Source organism: Echinops telfairi, unplaced genomic scaffold (assembly GCF_000313985.2).
Source record: "Echinops telfairi isolate 266 unplaced genomic scaffold, ASM31398v2 ScPeMD7_7412;HRSCAF=8450, whole genome shotgun sequence".
Classification (NCBI taxonomy): domain Eukaryota; kingdom Metazoa; phylum Chordata; class Mammalia; order Afrosoricida; family Tenrecidae; genus Echinops; species Echinops telfairi.
The window spans coordinates 18,233,318-18,254,165 of NW_022111312.1; the positions used below are offsets into that span (position 1 = coordinate 18,233,318).

Below are 20,848 nucleotides of genomic sequence, written 5' to 3' on the forward strand. Positions count from 1 at the left end.
GGCTCCTGGGTGGATGTGGGGTTCGCCCCGAGCCGGGGCTGCGGGGTGTGGGCGCCGGCCTCCCTGCCCCCACAGTGCGCGATGCTGGCTACCGCCGTTCCTTCCAGAACGCCCACCTTCGCTTGTCTATCCCCCCCAACACCTACCGTCTCCGTCCTGAACCGAACGAGAGCCCCTTTTCAGGCGTGCACGCAGCGATGCCCTCCTCAGCGTCCCCCAGCATCCGGCTATCCCGCCCGCGTGGACTCCCGCTTGGTGGGGGCAGTGGCCGCTCGGGTGCAGACCCCGAGGCTGGGCTCCCCCTCTGCCCGGACTGTGGGTGTCCGCGGCACCTAGACGGGTGAGGGGCCATGGACAAGGAGGTTCCTTGGAGCTGCCTCCCTGCGGTCACCCCAAACTAGGGACGCCGCCTCCGTCCCGCACCCCCGCTCTCGAGCATCGGGGCTCCAGGACTCCAGGGGAAGGAGGCGTGGGGGGACCCTCGGGGACGTGGCCACAGGTCCGGAGGAGGCGGCCGGTCTGCGGGAAAGCTGTGCCTGCGTCCAATGCCGCCTCACGGCCACGCGCCCTGACCTCGCGCACCTGCCTCTGTCCTGCGCCTTGTTAGAAGTGGGGGTCCCTGGCCCCTGTATCCCTGGTGCTCTCCTGGAGGTGACTTCTCCAGCTTGAGGTGGGGCACAGGAGAGCTAGGCCCCAGTCTTCGGGCCCCGCAAGGACCGAAGGGGCCGAGGCATCCGCAGGGCTGACTGAGGTCGGTGGGCTGGAGAAGCCCCGACCTGCCGAGCCTGCGGTCAGGCCCCGGGCGGCTATGAAGTTTTCCGCACCTCTCCCCAGAAAAGGGTGCCCGGGCTGCACCTGCCAGACCTGCTCCCTCTGGTTCCGGGACCCTAACCTCCTGAGGACCAACCACGGCCGCTCCTGGGAACCATTGGCCTGGGACCTGGCCCAGTCCAGTAGCCCTGGCGGTTGAGGGTCGGCCGGGCGGGTGGAGGCGCAGGCGCTGCGGGCCAGGCGGCCGAGCTCGGGGCGGGAGCGCGGCTCCTACGGGCAGAGGGTGGCCTCTGGTGGCCGTCGGGGGAACGGCGCTCGGTGCGTGTGGGGGCGGGAAGGGGCTGGATTGGGGCGGGGCTCCTGGCCACCCCGGCCAGACCCAATGGACTCCAGGTCTGGGGCTGCAGCGAGGACAAGGGCCCTTTGTAAGCTCGCTCGGCTCTCCGGACAGCGTTGGGCTGGCGTCCGGGGGACGACCCCACACCCCCTCCCTACCCAATGAAGATTAGCGTTCCAACAAAGCGCCTAAGGACCCCCACCATGGTTGGCCCACCAGGGGAACAAAGGGGCAGGCGCTGTGTCCGCCTGCCTGTGGCTGCACTCCGGGGCCGAGCTGCATCCCCGCCGACCAAGGCCCTCCCTCCTCAAGCTATGGGCCACTCCTAGAGAGAGAGCGTGCAGGCCCGTGTCCTTTACGGCAGTGGCGGGGCGGGGGAAAGCCACGTCTCCCTGGGGACCACTCTCCCAGGAAGGGCAGCCCACAGGCCAGGACGTCCAGCTGTGGTGAGAGCCTCAAGTGTCCTTGGGGTTGCAGGGTGCCCTGGAGTTTCTGTTCCCACCTCCAAGTCAGCAGCGCCCATACACACTGCCTCCTCATGGGTGAGCTCTGCTCCTGGCCCCCATGTCCTGCTGTGAATGGGACCCTGGTTTCAGGTCTGGGTCTGAGCAGACCTGGGATTGCAGGTGCAGAGGAGCGGTCTTGGGACCAGGAGGTCCTTGTGGGAGGTTGTTCAGGGAGAGGTACCAGTGGGGTACTGTTGCCCCAGCCCCAGCCCTGGCTGTGACTGGTACTCATTGCTCTCAGTGTGATGGGAAGCTGGCTGGGGTAGAACGTGTGTCAGTCCACCTGAGTTGCTCCAAATCAAGGGGCTGGGAACTGGGTGCGATGGTAACAGCCCCCCATGTGAGCCCACCTGTGAGCCCTGCACCATGCCCATGTCACATCAGCTGGGTGGAAACAGGGGTGCCCCCAGGTCACTCCGTGCACATGCTGTCTGTGCCCAGCCAGGTGGGGCTCTAGGGAAGAGTCGTGGTACATGGAGGGGCTCCCAGGAGGGGGCTTTCCAGGACCAGAACCTGCGGCCCAAGGTCAGGAGCAACACTGGCCAGGCTCTGGATGCAGGCCTGTACTGCAGGGTGGGGGAGCTGATGCACCTGTCACTTTAGCTGCTGCCAACTATGTACCAGGCTCCTGGGGTGGGGGACTGAGAGAAAGGGCCATGTTCTGGCAGAATCCAGGATCTAGAATTCAGTATCTAGCTCCAGCTCCTTGCTGCACCCCAACAATTCCCCAAGCCATCCTTTACTGCATCCTGACATCTTCCTCAACTTCAGTCATCCTTTACTGTACCCCATCTTCTTCCCCAGTGCCCTGCCATCATTCACTGCACTCCGAGAACTTCCCCAGTGCCCTGCCATCACTCACTGCACCCCAACATCTTCCCCAGCCCCTGCCATCACTTGCTGCACCCCAACATCTTCCCCAACCCCTGCTATCACTTACTGCACCCTGACATCTTCTCCAGTCACTGCCATCACTTACTGCACCCCAACATCTTCCCCAACCCCTGCTATCACTTACTGCACCCCAACTTCTTTCCCAGTCACTGCCATCCTCTCCAACCCTGCCAACTTCCTGGGACTGCTGGGGCCAGCTCTTGCTTGGCCACTTATACTGCAGTCCACCACCTGGAACACTTCCGGGCCCCTCCCTCCTTCTCATCTTTCCATTCCCAGCCCCTGGCTCCTTCCTCCCCAGCCCTCCTGTCCCCTCTCCTCCCGACCTCCCGTCCCTCTGCCCAGCCTCCCCTGAAGTAGAAGGCTTCCTTCAGCCACGCTCTGCCACTTACTGGCTGTGTGCCCTATCCTCTCTGGGCCTGTTTTCTTTCTTTTGGGAAATGGGATGATAGTGTCCACAGACAGCGGGGGAGGGAGGTGGTCAGTTCACTCCCGGGCACTGGCTGTGTGCCAGGCAACCTCACAGCAGCTTCGGGAGGTGGGGGCATGAGAGCACTGCCCTGAAGGCTGGAGCGCCCTCTCCCCTCACCGCCCAGAGGGCTGTCCCCATGTGTGGCCTCATCTCCACCTCTGACCATTTATTCATGTGAGAAACCCTCATTTATCACTTACCTTCCGGGCAACAATGGGCAGTGTCTCGCGATCCCCTGGCACCTGACCAGTGGGTACCCTGTAAAGATGATCTAGGTGGCTAGAAGTCCAGGGCAGTTGTGAGCACTGACCCCACCACCACCACCCAGGCAGGCACAGATGTGGAAATTGAGTGTACCTGATGTGAGTGGGGTGGGTAGGTCTCTGGCCCCTCTGACCTGTCAGGCTGCAGCCTGAGAGGCGAGGAGCTGGGGAGTCCCAGGGTCTGGCACCAAAGCTGAGAGCCCTGGAGCCTGGGCGCAACCACTGCCCCGCCATGGGCTCAGAGCCTCAGCCTTGCTCACCAGCTGTGAAATGGGCTGTAAAGCAGGGCAGCTTGGGTGCCAGGCCTCACCCCACCCAGGCAGAGCTGCGAATGGGGGACTCCTCATGCAATGGCTACAGGCTCAGGGGTGGCCCTGAGGCTCCTCACACTAGAGCCCTGATCCCCTTCCCCAGTGATAAGTGGGCTTGACATAGCCCAGTGAGGACTCAACTCCAGCACCCCACCCCGTCTCCCAGAGCCCCCTCTCCTTCCTGTAGCCCCCACCCATCTCCCCTCACCCCTTCTTCCCACCCCCTATTTCTGCCCTACATCCCTGCAAGCCCTCATCCTGAGCCCATCATAACTGGGCGGGGGGTGGGGGTGGGGGTGTCTCCCTGCACCAACATTACTAAAGTGGAGTTTACTGCGCGGAAATCACACCTCTTAAAAGCGGTTTGTAAGAGTGCGTTAGAACCAGCGGTGATCCACTACAGAAGAAAGAAACCGCACAGGGAGGGAGGTGGAACCCTGCGTAGGCCTCACCTTCCCCATCTGCGGTAATGGCCCGTTTATGTTCCTTGGCGACTTCCCTGGGGCCGTGGGGTCAGGAGCACCATGGTCTCCCTTCCAAGTGTTCCTCCCCGGGGCCTTCTGGAAGGTTCCCCCTGCCGCCTGCTGCAGCAGCCTCCGTTGCCCTGGAGACCGACCAACTGGTCGCCAGGCGACGGCAGAGGCAGGGCCAGACAGCGGATGGGAGTGGTTGGGTGGGCAGGGGCCACAGAGGAGCAGCCGGGCGCTGCGGGTACTGGGGCACTTCAGGGACGGGCTCACACAGGACACCCCACCGGAGCACCACAGCGGTGGGTGGTAGGGAGGGAGGGGTGTGCATCCGAGGAGGGTGGCCTCATGTGCTTCCATCCATATTCGCTCCAAGATACCGATATGCAAGGTTCACAGCGCCCCCCAACACCCGTCCTGTGCAGATTCCAGCCTCTGAGGGCAGCCCTCTTAGCCTGGTTAACCTAGGTCCCCTGGACAACTGCCCAGTAACCTGGGTTGGCTTTGTAATAGGCCTTCACCCACCAGGCCAAGGACAGTTGGACCCTGGCCGCTGGAAGATCAGGGTGACAGAGGTCCCAGCACCCCCTTCCCCATGGAAGATCCAAATGACAGGTCCCAGTGCCCCTCCCCCGGGGGATCAGGGTAAGCACAGACTCAGAGCAGAGTGTGAGACATCCCATTCTCCCTGCCCCTCCCACCCGTCCCTCTGCTGTGAGGGACTCCTGGCCCCCAGGTTGGGGACTGCCTGCTCAGGTTCCAGGAGCCTCCAGGACACAGGAGGGTGTGGGGCCCCAGACGGGCAAGCACCCCTCCTGGTATTCTGTGTACCCTCAGACTCATTGGGGCTCATTCTCTTGTGGAGGTCTCCAGGGGGTGATTGGGAAGCTGCTCAAAAGTCCAGGCCTGGCAGGGTCTCCCTGGGGACCAGTGGGGGCTTCCCAGAGGGACAGACCACAGGCTGCTGGACCACCAGGATGACCCATCATCCAGCTTCTCTCAGCTCAAAGCTTTCCCAGGGCTCTCCGCCCACCACCCACCCTCCCCCAAACCAGCTTGGGGGGAGGCAGCCCCTTGCCTGGGGAGTGCTATGGAACCCAGGACGCTCTATGGGCCTGCAGCCTGAACCAAGGCAGCCAGGGTGTGTGTGTATGAACCCTGTGTGTGAGTGTGAGCTAGTGTGTGCATGTGCACTTGCACGCCCCAGCGCTCCTGGAAGACCCACCACCCACAGTTGCAGTAGGTCCGAGGACTGTTCTTTTGCTCAGCTCAGGCCAGCATTGCTACCGTCCCATTTAAGAGCTGTGACTTCTCAGTTTCCTCAGCTGCCCCTGGGTCTTCTGCTGCCCCGGGGGAGGGGGCAGTGCTAGGTGCGGTTGCCCGCACTGTGCGCTGCACCTGAACTCTTGGTCCAAGGGGCGCCCTGTGCATGCAGAGTGTGCTCTGGCAGTGCTTGGGAGATAGCCCAGGTTGAAGCCAGAGGTGCCTGTGGGCTGCATGCGGGGCTTTGCAGGGGGCCAAACCCCCACATTAAGACCCCCCCACCCCACACTTATCTCTCTGCCTGCAGGAGTGGCTGAGCAGGTTTGGCTACCTGCCACCAGCTGACCCCTCTACAGGGCAGCTGCAGACACAAGAGGAGCTGTCCAAGGCCATTACAGCCATGCAACACTTCGGGGGCCTGGAGGCCACTGGCGTGCTGGGTCAGTCCTGGGGACAGTGAGGGCAGGTCTCCCACCCTGATGTCCTGCTGTTTGATGTTTGCACCCCCACCCCAGCACTGCCCCTCTCCCATCTTCATGGGAGGTGCCGCCTGGGGTTGAGGACTCAATTACCACCTGCCCCCTAAGCAGGGGCTATACCACTGGAGATGCCCCTTTCTAGAGAACCCAGCGTCCATGAGAAAGGACCCTGAAGCCGGGTGTACCTGTGACACTCCCTGCTTCCTGCCCACCCAAGGCTGACCAGCACCTCTCCCAGGCCGGCAGCCATAGACATCTGTGCACAGACATGGACGTCCCAACCCTGGTGGCAATGTGCGCCTTGTAGGGTGCTAGCCCAGCCAGGCCCCTTCTGATTGGTCCGGGCTCTGCTGGTGGACATTCTGATTGGTCAGGACTGTTACACCCATTCTGATAGAGCAATACTGTGTTGGTGAACGTTCTGATTGGCTGAGGCTCAACCAGACCCTTTTTGATTGGTCAGGGCCCTGCTGCTCACTGTTCTGATTGGCTTGTGTCCACGCCCGCCGTAAGGTAACTATCCTTCTGTGCAACTCCATGAATGAGTGCGCACACACAACCCAGAAGTGAGTCCTCGTGTGTCCGTGTCTGACCCTCAGCAGGCTTGCGGGGCTGAGGGCCAGGGCTGGCATCCCCAGACCAGACCAGGGTGGGCAGCAAGAAGGGAGGGGGTGGACTCGGAACAGGGGCCTGACCCCTGCTTGCCCCCCTCCCCCACAGACGAGGCCACACTGACGCTGATGAAGACCCCACGCTGCTCCCTCCCCGACCTCCCCAGTCCGGACCTCTCCCGACGCAGGCGCCAAGCCCCCACACCAACCAAGTGGAACAAGAGAAACTTGTCCTGGAGGTGGGTATGGGATGGGGCATACCAAAAGAGACCAGATTTAAAGCGGGACACCATTGACGGGAGGGAGAGGGGGTGTTCTTGATTAAAAATTTGGTCTATATGGATCAAATAGACCGTTCCCTAGCTTGTCGTACATTCTTTCCAAAAATCGAGACTTTTAAAAAACTCCAAAAAGCGGGACTGTCCCGCCAAAAGCGGTACGTCTGGTCACCTTAGCATGCCCTGTGCTGGTGGAAACAGCGGGGCTTCGGCTCTTCGAGCTGGGCTGTCATCCTGGGAAGTCTTCCGGTCTGCAGATGCAGGCATGCCCTCGCTCAAGGCTGCACCTCCCCAGCCTCCACCTCCCATCTTCTGGGAGGGAGGCCTCCTCCCCATATGTGTGTCTTCCTGTGTCTCTCACAAGGACTCTCACACTCGACTTTGAGGGTTCCTGGCAGGTGCAAATGAACTCCTGCCCTCCACTGCTCACCAAAAGGTCGGCAGTTCAAGTCCACCCCCAAAGCACCTCAGAAGAGAGGCGTGGCAACGTACTTCCCAAACAGCCTCCGGTTGTGGGCCACGGGGGTGTTCTGACCCAGGAAGGGTCACCATGAGTCAGCGTTGACTGGACGGCAGCCAGCCTCTGGTAGGCTTGCTGGATCAGCGCCCACCCCGCCCTGCGATGCCCCATCTCATCACTTACTTCATCAGCAAAGAGCCCATTTCCAAACGCAAGACAGCAGTGTGGGCATCACTGGTTTGCTGCAGCCTTCACCTGCAGTTGGGGCAGTGTCTCAGCACAGCCTCTAACTGGTATCCTGAGGGTCTGCTGGACCTGGAATCGGGGGGCACTGTCCAGGAAGACCCTCCAGGAGGTGGACTGACACCACCGTGGCTGCAACGAGGGGCTCAAAGGGTTGTTTGAGGATTGCTAGCCCAGTGGTGCTTCTTTCACTGCACCGTCCATGTGGTCACTGTGAGTCAGGACCCACTCCACGGCGCCCAGTCACAGCCATAACATTCGGCCTTCAGGAGCCCTGGTGGCTCTGTGGGTTCTGCATGGGACTGCTAACCACAAGGTCAATAGTTCAAACCCACCAGCCACACCCAGGGAGAAAGATGGGGTTCTCTGTCTCAGAAGCCCTGTATAGGATGGCTGTGAGTCAGAATTAATTCAATGGCAGTGCCTTGGAGTTTGGGTTTTTTTTCAGCCCTCGGTTGTCCCCAAGTCAGAGCCAGCTGGGGGGGTGGGGTGTCCTAGTTCATGTAAGAGCGATAGCCACATGGCCCCCTCAGGTGGGAACTGGTAGATTGGGGCAGGTGGGCCAAGATAGGAAACGCATTGTGGTTTGTTGGCCCAGAGGCTTTGGCCCACCTGGACCTCATATCCTTACCTTAGCAGAAGGCTGAGCTTCCAGTACCCTCCTGGGGGGATATCAGCCCCAGTGTCCTGTCTCTGGCTGACTCAGAGAGAAAGGAGCTCCGTGGGGCGGGCCTACGCAGGAGGGCGTGTCCACAGTGGGCGGGCTTACCCCTGGAGGGCGTGCCTACCAGGGGTGGGCGTGCCCACGAAAGGCGTGCTTATTCCAGGGGTGTGGCCAGAGGAGGGTGTGCTCCTCCCCTAGGGAGGGCCCACCTGGGGATGTTATCATTCCAGGGGCGTGGCCAGAGAGTGGCATGTTTGCGCTGGATAGGTTGTACCTGATGGGCGCGGGGGGCGGAGCGGGTGCTCACCCTGCAGGCGCTTTGCCAGGCCCAGGCACCCAGCTCTGTGGTCACATCTGCACCCCTGCCCTGCAGGGTCCGGACGTTCCCGCGGGACTCGCCGCTCGGCCGCGACACAGTGCGGGCGCTCATGTACTACGCCCTCAAGGTCTGGGGCGACATCACACCGCTCAACTTCCACGAAGTGGCGGGCAGTGCGGCGGACATCCAGATCGACTTCTCCAGGGCTGACCACGATGACGGCTACCCCTTTGACGGCCCGGGCGGCACCATTGCCCACGCCTTCCTCCCCGGCAACCACCACGCCGCGGGGGATGCCCACTTCGATGACGACGAGGCATGGACCTTCCGCTCCTCGGGTGGGTTCAGCTGCCCAGGTGTTCCCACAGCGTGTGGGAGGCGAAGGGCGTGGTGTCCGGCCCCAGCAAGGCTGGAGGCCGTCACCGCCCGTCTCAGACCATACAGCCCACCCTGGGTGACACACAGGTCTGGAGGGAGGACCCCCAACTCCAACCTGAGTGGTCTGCTGATCTCCCATCATGCTCAGGAGCAGGACCTGGATGGGACTTCACATGCTCACCTGTCCTCTGTCCCCCAGATGCCCACGGGATGGACTTATTCGCAGTGGCTGTTCACGAGTTTGGCCACGCCATCGGGCTGAGCCACGTCGCTGCTGCCCAGTCCATCATGCGGCCATACTACCAGGGCCCAGTGGGCGACCCGCTGCGCTACGGGCTGCCCTACGAGGACAGAGTGAGAGTCTGGCAGCTCTACGGTGAGCCGACCCGGGCGACCAAGGGTGGTGATCAGGGGGCTGCTGGGCATGGGTGCCCGTCAGAGCTGGTAACTCTCAGCTAATGCTCTCCCGCTGAGCGGACAGAGCATGACCCACAGACCAAGCCTGGGGTCTAACCCCGGCCCAGGTCTGCTGGGCACACATCGTGGTCCTGTGGACACAACCCTACCTGGAGTCCAGGGTTCAGGGAAGCTGTATCCTCCTCAGATTTCCAGATACAAGATCAACTTTGCTTCCCTGTTGTGTTAGTCGTTTGAAAGCTCATGGGAATCTCAAGTGGAAAGTTAGCGGAATCCTTCCATGAAATTGTCGAAGCCCTTCCTGTGCGTCCTCTTGTCCTCAGCATCGTAGTCTTTGTTTTCCACCTTTTGATTATGCCTCGGGCGAAGGTCTGTTTTCCACTCACCAGCTCCTGCACACTTTGTTCCATGCCGTCATCGCGGTAACTCCACACACCTGCTTCCTCCCCGGCTTGCTGTCTCCATTCCTCCTTTCCCACTCTGTCCCAGCTTTGTCCTCGGGAGCCTGCTACCTCTTTGATCTCAGACTTCTAAGATATTTGCATCTCCCTAGTGTTGTTGCTCATCTGACAGACCTGTCTGTTGATTGGCTGAAAATCGAGCGTGGGGGGTAGGGGGAGTTCAGTTCCTGACCCGAAGGGTAACTAAGGACCAGTCTCTCTCTGACCAGTAAGCCCAGTGTCTTTGGTGATTTTGACTTCTGCTCCACATCTTGCTCCCATACTGCGCAGGGCCTTGTAAATGTGTCCCTTCCCAGGTGGTGGGTAGTGGTAGCTGACCTCAGCGTCCCGAGCCACGTGTAGGACCTGTCGTGACTTCATTTGCCTATGGCTGAATCATACTCCATGCATGTACACACCGTGTTTCGTGTCTCCGTCGTCTGTGGGCGGACACTGGGTTGCTTCCCCTTGTGCCGTGGTGAACAGTGTGGTGCAGGCTCCTGGGGAAGCCCTGCTCTCTGTTTGTAGAGTGCATGCCCAGAGTCAGTGCTGGGGCACTCGGCACCTGGGTGTGAACCTTGTGGTAGGTTCTGTCCTTCGAATTTTACTGACACACATCACCTATCAGCGACAAGGGGCAGGAGTCTCTGCCTACTGCAGGGTATGCAGCCCCTGGCTGGGGGGAGGCTCCTTGTGTATCAGCTGTGTGGCTTCGGGCCCAAGAAGAATGAATGGCCTTCGGTGGTTAGCGGGCATCTCATGACTCACTGCATGCTCTCCTTGTCATCCACAGGTGTGAGGGAGTCCGTGTCCCCAACCGGGCCCCCGGAGCCTGAGGAGCCACCTCCCTTGCCAGACCCGCCTCACAACCGGTCCAGTGTGTTGTAAGTGGGCGGTGGCACTGGGGGCCAGGCCTGCCGCTAGGAGCTCCCGACCCATCCCAGGCAGATGGTCCCCACACAGCGCCTTCAAGTGAAGAGGCCTCACCGTTGGGCTAACTGCCCCCAAGTGATGTAGTGTCTTTCACGGGCTCCTGAGGGGCCCTGGGAGTCTCCTTGAGAGTTCAGTGAAATCACTCAGCTGCTAAGTCAAAGCCAGGCTGGGAGTTCGAGCCCACCAGCTGCTCTTCGGGAGGAAGACAAGGCTGTCTGCGTCCAGGCGGACTGTACCCCTCTGTCCTATGGGGTGGCCAGGAGTGGGACTCAGCAAATGTGACTTAGGTGACGATGAAGCCAGCCAGTGAGTGTTTCACACTGTTCTTTCAGCGGTGGCATCATGGTTGAAGTGCTCAGCCTGCTCACCAAAAGGTTGCTGGTTTGAGCCCCCCAACAGCCCCTTGGGAGGCACGTGAGGCCGTCTGCTTCTGGAACAGTGGCAGCCTTGGAAATCCTTGGTGGCAGTTCTGCCTGGCCCTGCAGGGTCTCCATGAGTCAGAACCAACTCCGCGCCAGTGGGCTTGGTTTTTATCTCCAATAGGCAAAGCCCTGGTGGCGCAGTGGTTAAGTGCTCCGCTGCTCACCAAAGGCCAGTCGTTTGACGCCACATGCTAAGCTAACTTTCGGGGGAACCCCACGGAACAGGCTCCCCTACCCCCCATCCTACAGGGTGGCAGTGGGTGACGGTGGGTGTCAAGGCTTGGTTCCATGTTCTCCCTGGGTTTTCCTCGGCTGTGCACTGTGGCTCTGTGCCTTCCGTGCTTGGCCATGGATCTTGAAGCCAATTTCTCCGCCAAGGTCAGAAAGTGCGGCTCCGGCTTTTTGTTCTCATCCTGGTTTATTTATTGGCTGTGTGATGCATGCCAAGGACACAACGTCCGAACAAATGATGCCGGGATTGTGATTTCTGCTTGCTGCGGACACACACACACCCCAAGGAGCATGCACACACACACACACACACACACACACACACACACACACGCTGAGGTCAGACACTCAGTGTGTCCTCCTGGGCATTTTCCACGTAGCTTAAAAAAATACACGTTTCAGCCCAGTGGGCTGTACATGCGTGCATGCATGTGTGAGAGAGAGAGAGCTTCCATGGATCTGAAGTTTAAAAATCAGAAGAAGTAGCATCTGAAAAAAACACACTGCCATCCAGCCAATTCTGACTCCCAGTGACCCTACAGGACGGCACAGAGCAGCCCCGTGGGTGTCCGCCTGTAACCCTACGTGCGGAGGAGAAAGCCGGTCTTTCAGTGCAGAGCAGCTGGTGGGTCCAACCTGCTGACCTTGTGATGAGAGACGACGAGCCTCTGGGGTCTGGAAGGGTGATATGCAGTGCTTAGAGGCATGCCCTTGGGGGGAACAGTGTTGCAAAAACAGAAAGTGATTACCATGATCGGGGAGCCCCCAAGCCCACAGTGACTAGGAGGCGGCAAGAAGGGGGTTGTTACCTGGCCCTGGTGGTGACACTGCAGGCCCCCTGTGGTAAATGCTGAGCCGTGCATGGTCCTTGCACTCGTGGGTCAAGTTCACAACTCCAAGGAAGGACTGACACAAAGCAGATGTCACTGAGAGGTTCTCAGAGCAGACGAGGTGACCGGGGACTGCCTGTGGCAGGGCCAGCCCTGACGCCCGGCTTCAGCCCTGTGTGCACCCAGAAGGCCGGGGGTCAGTGCTGTGGGCTGCCCAGCCTCACTTCATAAAGCACTTGGCCCTGGACATCTGACTTGTTTCTGAGCCTTTGCATCGCAGGCCATGTGGCTCCCAGGTGTGTGTTGGTGAGGAGGCTGAGGGCTGAGGTGTGAGATTGGAAAGATGTCTAGCATTTTGGTAAAAAGGAGGACGAGCTCGATGTGTGGGGACCCCGTGCTCAGGGTGGACATAGGGGAGACCCTGATGTGTGGGGCCCCTGTGTTCAGAGTGGACACAGTTGATCCTGATGTGTGGGGACCCATGATCAGAGTGGACATAGTGGGGACCCCGATGTATGGGGACCCTGTGTTCAGAATGGACATAGAGGAGACCCTGATGTGTGGGGCCCCTGTGCTCAAAGTGGACATAAAGGAGACCCTCATGTATGGGAACCCTGTGTTCAGAGTGGACACAGAGTTGACCCTGATGTGTGGGGACCCATGATCAGAGTGGACATAGTGGGGACCCCGATATATGGGGACCCTGTGTTCAGAGTAGATGTACAAGAGACCCCAATGTGTGGGGACCCCATGCTCAGAGTGGACGTAGAGGAGACCCTCTATGGGGACCCGTGCTCAGAGTGGACATGGTGCAGACCCCGTGGACAGAGAGGAGACCCTGGTGTTTAGGGACCTGTGTTGAGGGCAGGACTCACACCAAAGGGTTTGTGGGACTGCTTTCTGAGAAACACATGTCCAGGCCTTTCATCTGAGCGGCCTCTCAGTGAACTTGACCCTCTGGCCTTTGGGTGAGCGGCCGAGAGCTTCACCGTGTGTATGTGCCCCCTGGGGGCTGGGTGTTCGCGTGAGGCCTCTCCCTCTGAGACGACTGCCCGCTGGGCTCTGATGAGGAGCGTTCTTTCAGAGAGCTGCTTCTCACGGCACCGTCCCGAGTCTTGTCGGGGTCAGAGCACCCGGCAGGCAGCTGCTTCCCATGCAAGTCCTGGGGATTGGGAAGGGCCTGTCCCCCCAGACACTGCTGCCACCCTGCATTCTGCCCCGTTTCCAGCATGCACCTCCCGTAGTGGGTGCTGTCCTGCCCACCCAGCCCTCCACCCCCAGCTACCTTCTCTCAGCAGTGCAGTGCCCACCCTAGCCCCAGCACAGGGCTCTCTGGCTGCCCCAGCAGGCCCCTCCCCTGGACAGAGCACCTTCCTTCACCCCACCAAGTGGCTCTGTGCCTCCCCTAGCATGCCCCAGCCTGGGTGCCCCAGGGTGACTCCACCCCTAGCACATGGTTCTCATTGTCCCCAGCAGGCTCAGCCCCGCCCCCAGAATGTCCTGCACCTAGCACATGGCTCTCAGCCCCGCCCCAGTGCACCCCACCCTGGCACCCTGCTGTCATCGCACGCCCCCCCCCCCCAGCACGTGGCTCTCGCCCACAGGTCTGGGAAGGACGTCCCTCACAGGTGCAGTGCACACTTCGATGCTGTGGCGCAGATCCGGGGCGAGGCCTTTTTCTTCAAAGGTAGGCAGTGGGTGGGCGGGTGGTTCAGGCAGTGCCCACCCTGCTGGGCTCCATACCTTCAGTGACTGCAGCCCCGCCCTGCCCCCACAGGCAAGTACTTCTGGCGGCTGACACGGGACCGGCACCTGGTGTCCCTGTGGCCTGCGCAGATGCACCGCTTCTGGCGGGGCCTGCCGCTGCACCTGGACGGTGTGGACGCCGTGTACGAGCGCACCAGTGACCACAAGATCGTCTTCTTCAAAGGTGGGCCGGACAGCAGGGCACGGAGGGCTGGGCCGCTGGCCGCCTGCCCCTACCGTGCAGGCCGACAGTGACCCAACAGTCTGAGCCCGTGTTGCAAAGGGGTGGCCTAGGGTTGGGGACCAAGGACAGCCAGTGCCACGGTCCTGGGGCACCATGAGCACCCTCAGAGTCGGGAGCCTGGCTCTAGTCTCCTATGGCTGCCATGGGGTGGGTTGGGGGCTGCCCCGTAAGCACCTATTTGCAGGTGCTGGGTACTGAGCCCCCTGAGTCCTGCCAGTCGTGGGGGCCTGTGAGGCTTCCTTGATCACACACTGGCTCCTGTGTTCTATGTGGGTGTGTGCTTCGGGGTGTCAAATCCGGAACACCCCCTTTTGTCTGGTGAACACCAGGGAACCCCAGATGAAGCCTGCATCCTATTGCCCCTTGATTAAGGCTGAGGGGCTGGAACCTGTCACACCTGGGACCTGCCGCCCACCAGATGCCCACCCTCCCCAGACTGGCCGCCTAAGGCAGGCCCTCAGGGTGGGGACCCTGACCGTGCCTGCATCTCACTTGAACTTTCACCTGGAAGTGAAAAAAATGTAGAGCTGGGGAGCTTTCCGGTAGAATCGGGGTCCTCGGCGAGCTGAGCAGTTGTCCAGCGGGTGCCCGCGATGCCAGCCCGGTCAGGCCCTGCTGTGCACTCCCTCTTCCTCAGGGGAGACACTTTTCTCTGTGGGACGTGGCGGGGCAGAGGTGCGTGCTGTGAGAGTGAGAGTGCGGTGTGTAATTGTGAGTGTGCACTGTGTGTGTGCAGTTGTGTGTGTTAGTAAATGTGCTGCTAGTGTGTGAGTGCACTGTGCTATTAGTGCAGTGTGTGTGTGTGTGTTGCACTTGTGTGTGTTAGTAACTATGCTGTTAGCGTGAGAGAGTGCAGTGTGTAAGTGTGAGTGTGTACTGTGTGTGAGTGTGGCAATGTGCGTGCTGTTAGTGCAGTGTGTGTTAGTAACTATGCTGTTAGCGTGAGAGTGCAGTGTGTAAGTGTGAGTGTGCACTGTGTGAGTGTGGCAATGTGTGTGCTGTATTCATGTGTGTTAGTAACTGCTGTTAGTGTGCGAGTGTGCAGTGTGTGCTGTCAGTGAGGGTGCAGTGTGTAAGTGCGAGTGTGTGTGGCAGTATGTGCTGTGTTCGTGTGTTAGTGACTGTGCTGTTAGTGTGGGAGTGTGCAGTGTGCACTTGTGGCCCAGGATGCCGCGGCCCCTGCCCTTCGGGGCTCTGGAGGCAGTCTCAGAGACGGGGTGTGGGCAGGGCCCCCTCCTCTGTCCTTCCTGTCCCTTCCAGCTCCTGCTCGCTCCAGGCTCTCCTGCTGGGCTTGGGGCCCATCTCTCCGGCCTCTGCCCCGTGGCTCTGTGGCCACGTGGCCATCTCTCAGGAGACTGTTGCCATCAAGTGGCGGGGTGCACAGCAGCCCTGTGGGGCGGGGCAGCGCGGCCCTGCCGGGTTTCCCAGGCGGCCTCCTCTTTGTCCTCCAGCCCCCGACCCCGCGATTGGCAGGGCACTTCCGAGGGAGGCTCCCCTGTCACTGGATCAGGGCTCCTGACCTCACGGAACCTGACTGGTCGCCCTGCAGAGCCCCTGTTTCAAATAGAGTCTCGTCCTGAGGTCTGGGGAGGGTGCGTGTTTTGAGGGGACGCTATTCAGTCACATGTTCCCACAGAAATAGGGGTCACCGTGTTCCTTTGAGGAAGTCAAGAACCTCCAGCATCTTTCTCCCCACCAGCCTCCCCCCTTGGCCACGGGACCTGCCAGTCAACCACGGTGTGGCCACTTGGGGCGCCTGCTCCTTCCAGGGGCACCGTGAGCACCTGCACGGCTTCCACCAAGAAAGCATCAAAGCCCCTCAAACTCAAACTCGCCCCCCTCCACCTCCCCCACAGCTGTCAGGCGCTGTGCAGGTGGTTCTGACCCCGAGCGACCTCTGGAGCCACAGACAGTGTCAGGGTTACCAGCCCCTAACACAGCAACCGGGTCCGGGAGGTGCAATTGCACGGCGATAACAAGTAAAGATTACAGTAAAGTCATGGAGAGCATGAGACATAGAAGAGAGATTGAAATAATGGAGTCAGACACAGTCATGGGAGCATGCTCACATCTGCCCCGCTCGGTGGCCCACGTGGAGAGAGAGATTTCTTGCTAACCAAGGCTTTTATATTCTCTGGGGACATGCAAGCCCCCTAATTACAGGTAAAGACATACATCACAGGAAGGGGTTGTACTATAGGTAATACAGTAACGAGAGGGTGACAATCTAGGGATATACATGCAATAGGAAAGAGAGGGATTGGGGTATATATGTGACGAGGATGGATCCTAGATTCAGGGAGGAGCTTAATTTTGGATGTCACTGAGCCAGTTTGACCTGTTCTCCGGCCCACCATAGAAACCATTATCAGTAGGGTGTAAACCCACCTTGCAGAGACCAAACTGATGCCTGCAGGCCTGTAGGGAGAAGTAGCCCCTTGTTCTTAACAGCCGGGAGTGAGTGGGCCCTACCTGTGGAGGGACCAGGCAGTCGTCTGGCAACTCACTGCCTTCAGGGAGGTAACTTGACCATCACTTACCATTAGCTGCAAGCAGTGTCCTCAGTCTAACATATATTTGGGGGAGACGACTAGGGAGAAATCTTTCTGTTTCCCACAATTCCCCCTTTTGTTTTATATATAAAATCAAAAGAGTCACATGAACGACATGATTATTTTCTATACATTGAAAGCTGTCAAGGCAAAACTTCATAACCAAATTAATATAGCCAAAAATTCAGGGTTATAGTAAACATTTTGAATCTAGCCGGCTGTGGAGGGCAGTGCTGCAGTGGACACCTCGGTGCAGGCTGAGCTCGGCCTGCCCAGGCCCCTTGCTTTCTTCCTGCAGCGATGGGCCTCGCATCCTCCCTCCCGGTCTGTAAGCGCTTTGAAGTGAGATTCTGATGCCCAAGGATTCCCAGCAGGCGTCCTCCAGGCTCACCCTCCCTGACCTGCTGTGCTTGCTGTGTTCCCTGGTGTGTGCTCAGGGGAGGTCTGACACCCAGCCTTCCCGGCGGGCCGCCCTGCGCCCCACGTCCTGCCCTGGCCTCACAGAACGTTCCAGCGTCGCAGCTGGAGCAGCCCTTTCCCCAGGGCCTCCCTGTCACACGTGGGCCGCCCTGTCCAGCCTCCCTCCTGCCCGCCTCTGGGGCTTCCTCGTATGCATCCTCGGTTGGGGCTGGGGTGTGCAGTGCAGAGGTGGCATGGTCCTCCCAGGGTGGGCACCAGATGGGGCTACCCTTTGGGTTTCTCCACTGTAAAGCTGGAGGGGAGGTCCTGTGGTGGGGGTGGGGCAGAGACCACCTGCTGTGGGTTGATGCACACACCACCACTCCCAGTACACGTGGGAACCCTATTCTGTGGATGTGGGCAGCTTGGAAAAAGGATTTCTGCCACAAAGTCACTAGGGCCAGCCCTGAGTAGCGTTTGTCTAAATCCCAATCGCATCTAACTCACACGAGGGTCATGCTGGGCAGGACAGGCACCTTGTGAGGGCTGCCCAGGCCAGGGAGCGACCAGGACGCCCCGCAAGGAAGGCCTCCCGCTGCCGAGACACGAGGGACCTGTGAGCAGTAATGTTCCTGGAAGCGCCTCACCACGGTGTGCTACAGCCACGCGAGGGAGGGCACTCAGACAGCCGGTGGACGGCTTCCCCTGTGATCCTCCACTCCTAGCCAGCTCCAGCCCTGTCGGCAGTGCCCGCTGACTGCCCACTGCTGTGGGTCCTGGTGTCCTTGGTCGGCCTCGGTTCTGGCCCCGTGGGTCACGCGTGGGTCTGCCTCTGCTGTCCCACCCCTCCTTGCTGTGGGGTGCTGGCAGACTCCTCCGCTCTGGCTGCCGCTGGGGTTTCTAGCTCCCCTGCTGGCAGTCGAGGCAAAAGAGCAGCAGGCAGACGCTCTGTCCATGGCTTTTCCCAGCGGTCCATTCCCCAGGGGACGCCTGTCCCTTGTACAACCACCCTGTTGCAAGCAGACATGTGGACGCCCTGGCCTCCGACACCGGAGGGTGTGGCCCGGCTCACTGAGTGAAAGTGGGGTCAGGCAGGAGCAGGTGGTCCTCGGGCTGGGAGAGGGGCGTATGGATGGGAACTCTGCTGGGGTCGTGGGTATGCATGGGCCTGCTAGCTAGCCACAAGGATGTGCCAATCAAACCGCCAGCTGCTCTGAGAGGAACACCGAGGCTCCCTGCCCCCGTGCAGACCAACCGTCCTGGGAGCCCCACCGAGGCCTCTGGGAGCTCAGTTTGGGCTTTGGTGACCTTTTAGGAAAGGAAAAGGGACATGGCCGTGTGGAGACAGGGCGCAGATGGGAGGGGTGCAGGGCCGTGGGTCGCAATCACCTGGGGCTACCAGATGCTAGACGAGCCTTCCCAAAAGCCCAGCCCTGCACACCTGCTCGAGGACCTCTGGCCTCCAAGCCCAGCCCCTCTGCACTGTGGTTCTGGGACGGTGGCCCAGCCCCTCTGCACTGTGGTTCTCGGGGACGGTGGCCCCAGGCCATCTGCACAGACCCATGCCAGGCCTGTCATGGTGCTCTGGACACCCCTGGAGCTCCCATGTTGAAGCCACAGGGGTGTTGGGGTAGGCTGGGGGGGAGGGCAGGGCAGCCCCCCCGCCGGCCTTCCCCTAAGTGTTCTCTCTCACCCCCAGGAGACAGATACTGGGTGTTTAAGGACAATTACGTAGAGGAAGGATACCCGAGGCCCATCTCCGACTTCAGCCTCCCGCCGGGCGGTGTGGACGCCGTCTTCTCCTGGGCCCACAATGACAAGACTTATTTCTTTAAGGACCAGCTGCACTGGCGCTACGATGACCACACAAGGCGCATGGACCCCGGTTACCCCGCCCGGAGCCCCCCCTGGAGGGGTGTCCCCAGCGCGCTCGATGACGCCATGCGCTGGTCTGATGGTGAGTGCCCCTGGGGTGTGGTGTCTGAGGTGGCAGAGGGCAGGGAGGCGGGAGGTGGGGGGGAGGTGGCCGCCCTCCCTGGGCCCTGCTGCAGCACCCCCACCCCCATCATTTATATGAGGGCTTCCTGAACTGGACCTCACCTCCTGCACCCCTGCCAGAGTGCCAGCCTGCCCGTCTGCAGCAGGAAGTTGTTTCCCCCAACACCTAGGACAGGGGCGGTGGGTCAGTGCCTACCAACAGTGAACCCGTGTCAATAGGCTGGACTCTGTAGGGCTGCTTGGCGTGGTCCTAATGGGGGCAGATGGCCAGGTGCTTCTTACAAGGCAATTAAAAAAATGCTATTGAGTCTATTAGGACTCACAGCGAACCTGCAGGGCAGAGTAGAACTGCCTCTTAGTTTCCGAGACTGTGCACCTCCTGGGAGCAGACAGCCTCATCTTTCTCCTACAGAGCAGCTGGTGGGTTCGAACTGCTCACCTTGTGGTTAGCAGCCCAACATGTAACCCACTATGCTACCAGGGCCCTGCTGGGTGGGTTCAGATCACCCACGTTTAGGCTGGAGGGTCAGACACAAACCATTCTCAGTGCCTAGGTGCCTGACAACTGGTGAGTGGGTTCTGAACAGAGGGGGCCTGGGGTACACACATACACATACACACACACCACCACCACCTCTGAGGTGCTGCTCCCAGGGGTTGAGCACCCCCACTCCCACACACACACATACACCCCCTCCCCAACATACACACACAACCATGAACGCCTCCTGCTGTCTACCTAGAATCCCTCCTGCTGCAGGCCAAGCTCAGCACCCCTCCTCTTCCTGCCCAGGTGCCTCCTACTTCTTCCGTGGCAAGGACTACTGGAAGGTTCTGGATAGCGAGCTGGAGGTGGCACCTGGGTACCCGAAGTCCACAGCTCAGGACTGGCTTGTCTGTGAGGAGCTGCAGGCTGGCAGCCCTGAGGTCATGGGCTCGGACCTCGAGGACGGGACACTAGCCCGACCGGGCCAGCACGACCAGAGCCGCTCCGAGGATGGCTATGAGGTCTGCTCCTGCAGCTCCCTGGCCTCCCTGCCACCCAGGGGCCCGGGCACACTGCTGGCTGCCCTGCTGCTGCTGCTGCTGCTGCCGCTGCTGCCACCGCCGCCACCACCACCACCATGCTTACTGTGGACATGGGCCCAGACGCTATGACAGCTGGCCTGGGCCTGAAGAAGGAATAGAGGGCAGCCCAGGACACAGAGGGCCGGCCAGGGCATGGCCCCACCCCAGGGGCCGAAGCAGAAGCCAGCCTTGCAGATAAGGGCAGCTGGGTTCCAATCCCTGATCCAGGCCATGCAGGGTTGGGAGACGGCCGGCAGAGGGCGCCGTTGCTCCACCAGGCTCATCTGGTTACCAGGGTGGGAAGGCAGGGGGACCCTGGGCTGTGGGGACCCTCACTGATGCCAGGGGACAGGGCCGGCACACTTAATCACACCACAGCAGCCACCAGCCTTCTACAGATCACCCCTGCCTGAGGGGCGCTGGGGTGGCCCCTGGCTGGTGTTGCCACCTCATCTGCGTGCGTGCACACTGCCACCCCGACCTTCTGACGCCCACTTTGGGGGCTTCCATCCCTGGCCTTCTTGGGGGCTGCTGGTCACTGTGCCTCAAGGCAGCCCCTGCCCACACCCATGAGCCCCAGGATAGGCCGCGGCACCTCCCCCTGTGATGCGTTTGGGACAAACATGACCTCCGGCTTTGTATGGGCTCTGCCTTGGCTCTGTGATGCCCTCACGCTGGGGCATCCTTCAGGGTCTCCAAAGACTGACCCCTGGGATGGGCGGCGGGGTTGGGGGGCATCCGGGAAAGCCTGCCTTCATCTGCATCTCCAGTAATGCTCTACCCTTTTGCTCTTAGACCGGTTTCACAGGTGGGAGAGCTGAGGCCCGGGAGGGACATCACGTCGCCTGTCTC

The 20,848-nt window shown here is 60.6% G+C and overlaps 1 protein-coding gene across 1 annotated transcript; it reads left to right on the forward strand.

Moving 5' to 3' along the window:
• Nucleotides 1–4,078: 4,078 nt before the first annotated feature.
• On the forward strand, nucleotides 4,079–20,640 carry MMP17 (matrix metallopeptidase 17). Its single transcript, XM_004709750.2, has 10 exons — nucleotides 4,079–4,265; nucleotides 5,557–5,724; nucleotides 6,484–6,613; nucleotides 8,393–8,676; nucleotides 8,916–9,092; nucleotides 10,367–10,457; nucleotides 13,594–13,676; nucleotides 13,767–13,919; nucleotides 18,630–18,887; nucleotides 19,722–20,640. Exons 1-10 carry the CDS (start codon nucleotides 4,079–4,081, stop codon nucleotides 20,084–20,086), a joined length of 1,896 nt encoding a protein of 631 aa, XP_004709807.2. The 3' UTR covers nucleotides 20,087–20,640.
• The last annotated feature ends 208 nt before the right edge of the window (nucleotides 20,641–20,848 follow it).

Excerpts from the sequence above, each read along its gene's own strand:
- MMP17 (XM_004709750.2), top strand. The coding sequence starts at position 4,079 with ATGGTCTCCCTTCCAAGTGTTCCTCCCCGGGGCCTTCTGGAAGGTTCC. Across the intron at positions 5,725-6,483 it reads GGAGGCCACTGGCGTGCTGG|ACGAGGCCACACTGACGCTG; the intron begins GTCAGTCCTGGG and ends CCTCCCCCACAG. Across the intron at positions 13,920-18,629 it reads CAAGATCGTCTTCTTCAAAG|GAGACAGATACTGGGTGTTT; the intron begins GTGGGCCGGACA and ends TCTCACCCCCAG.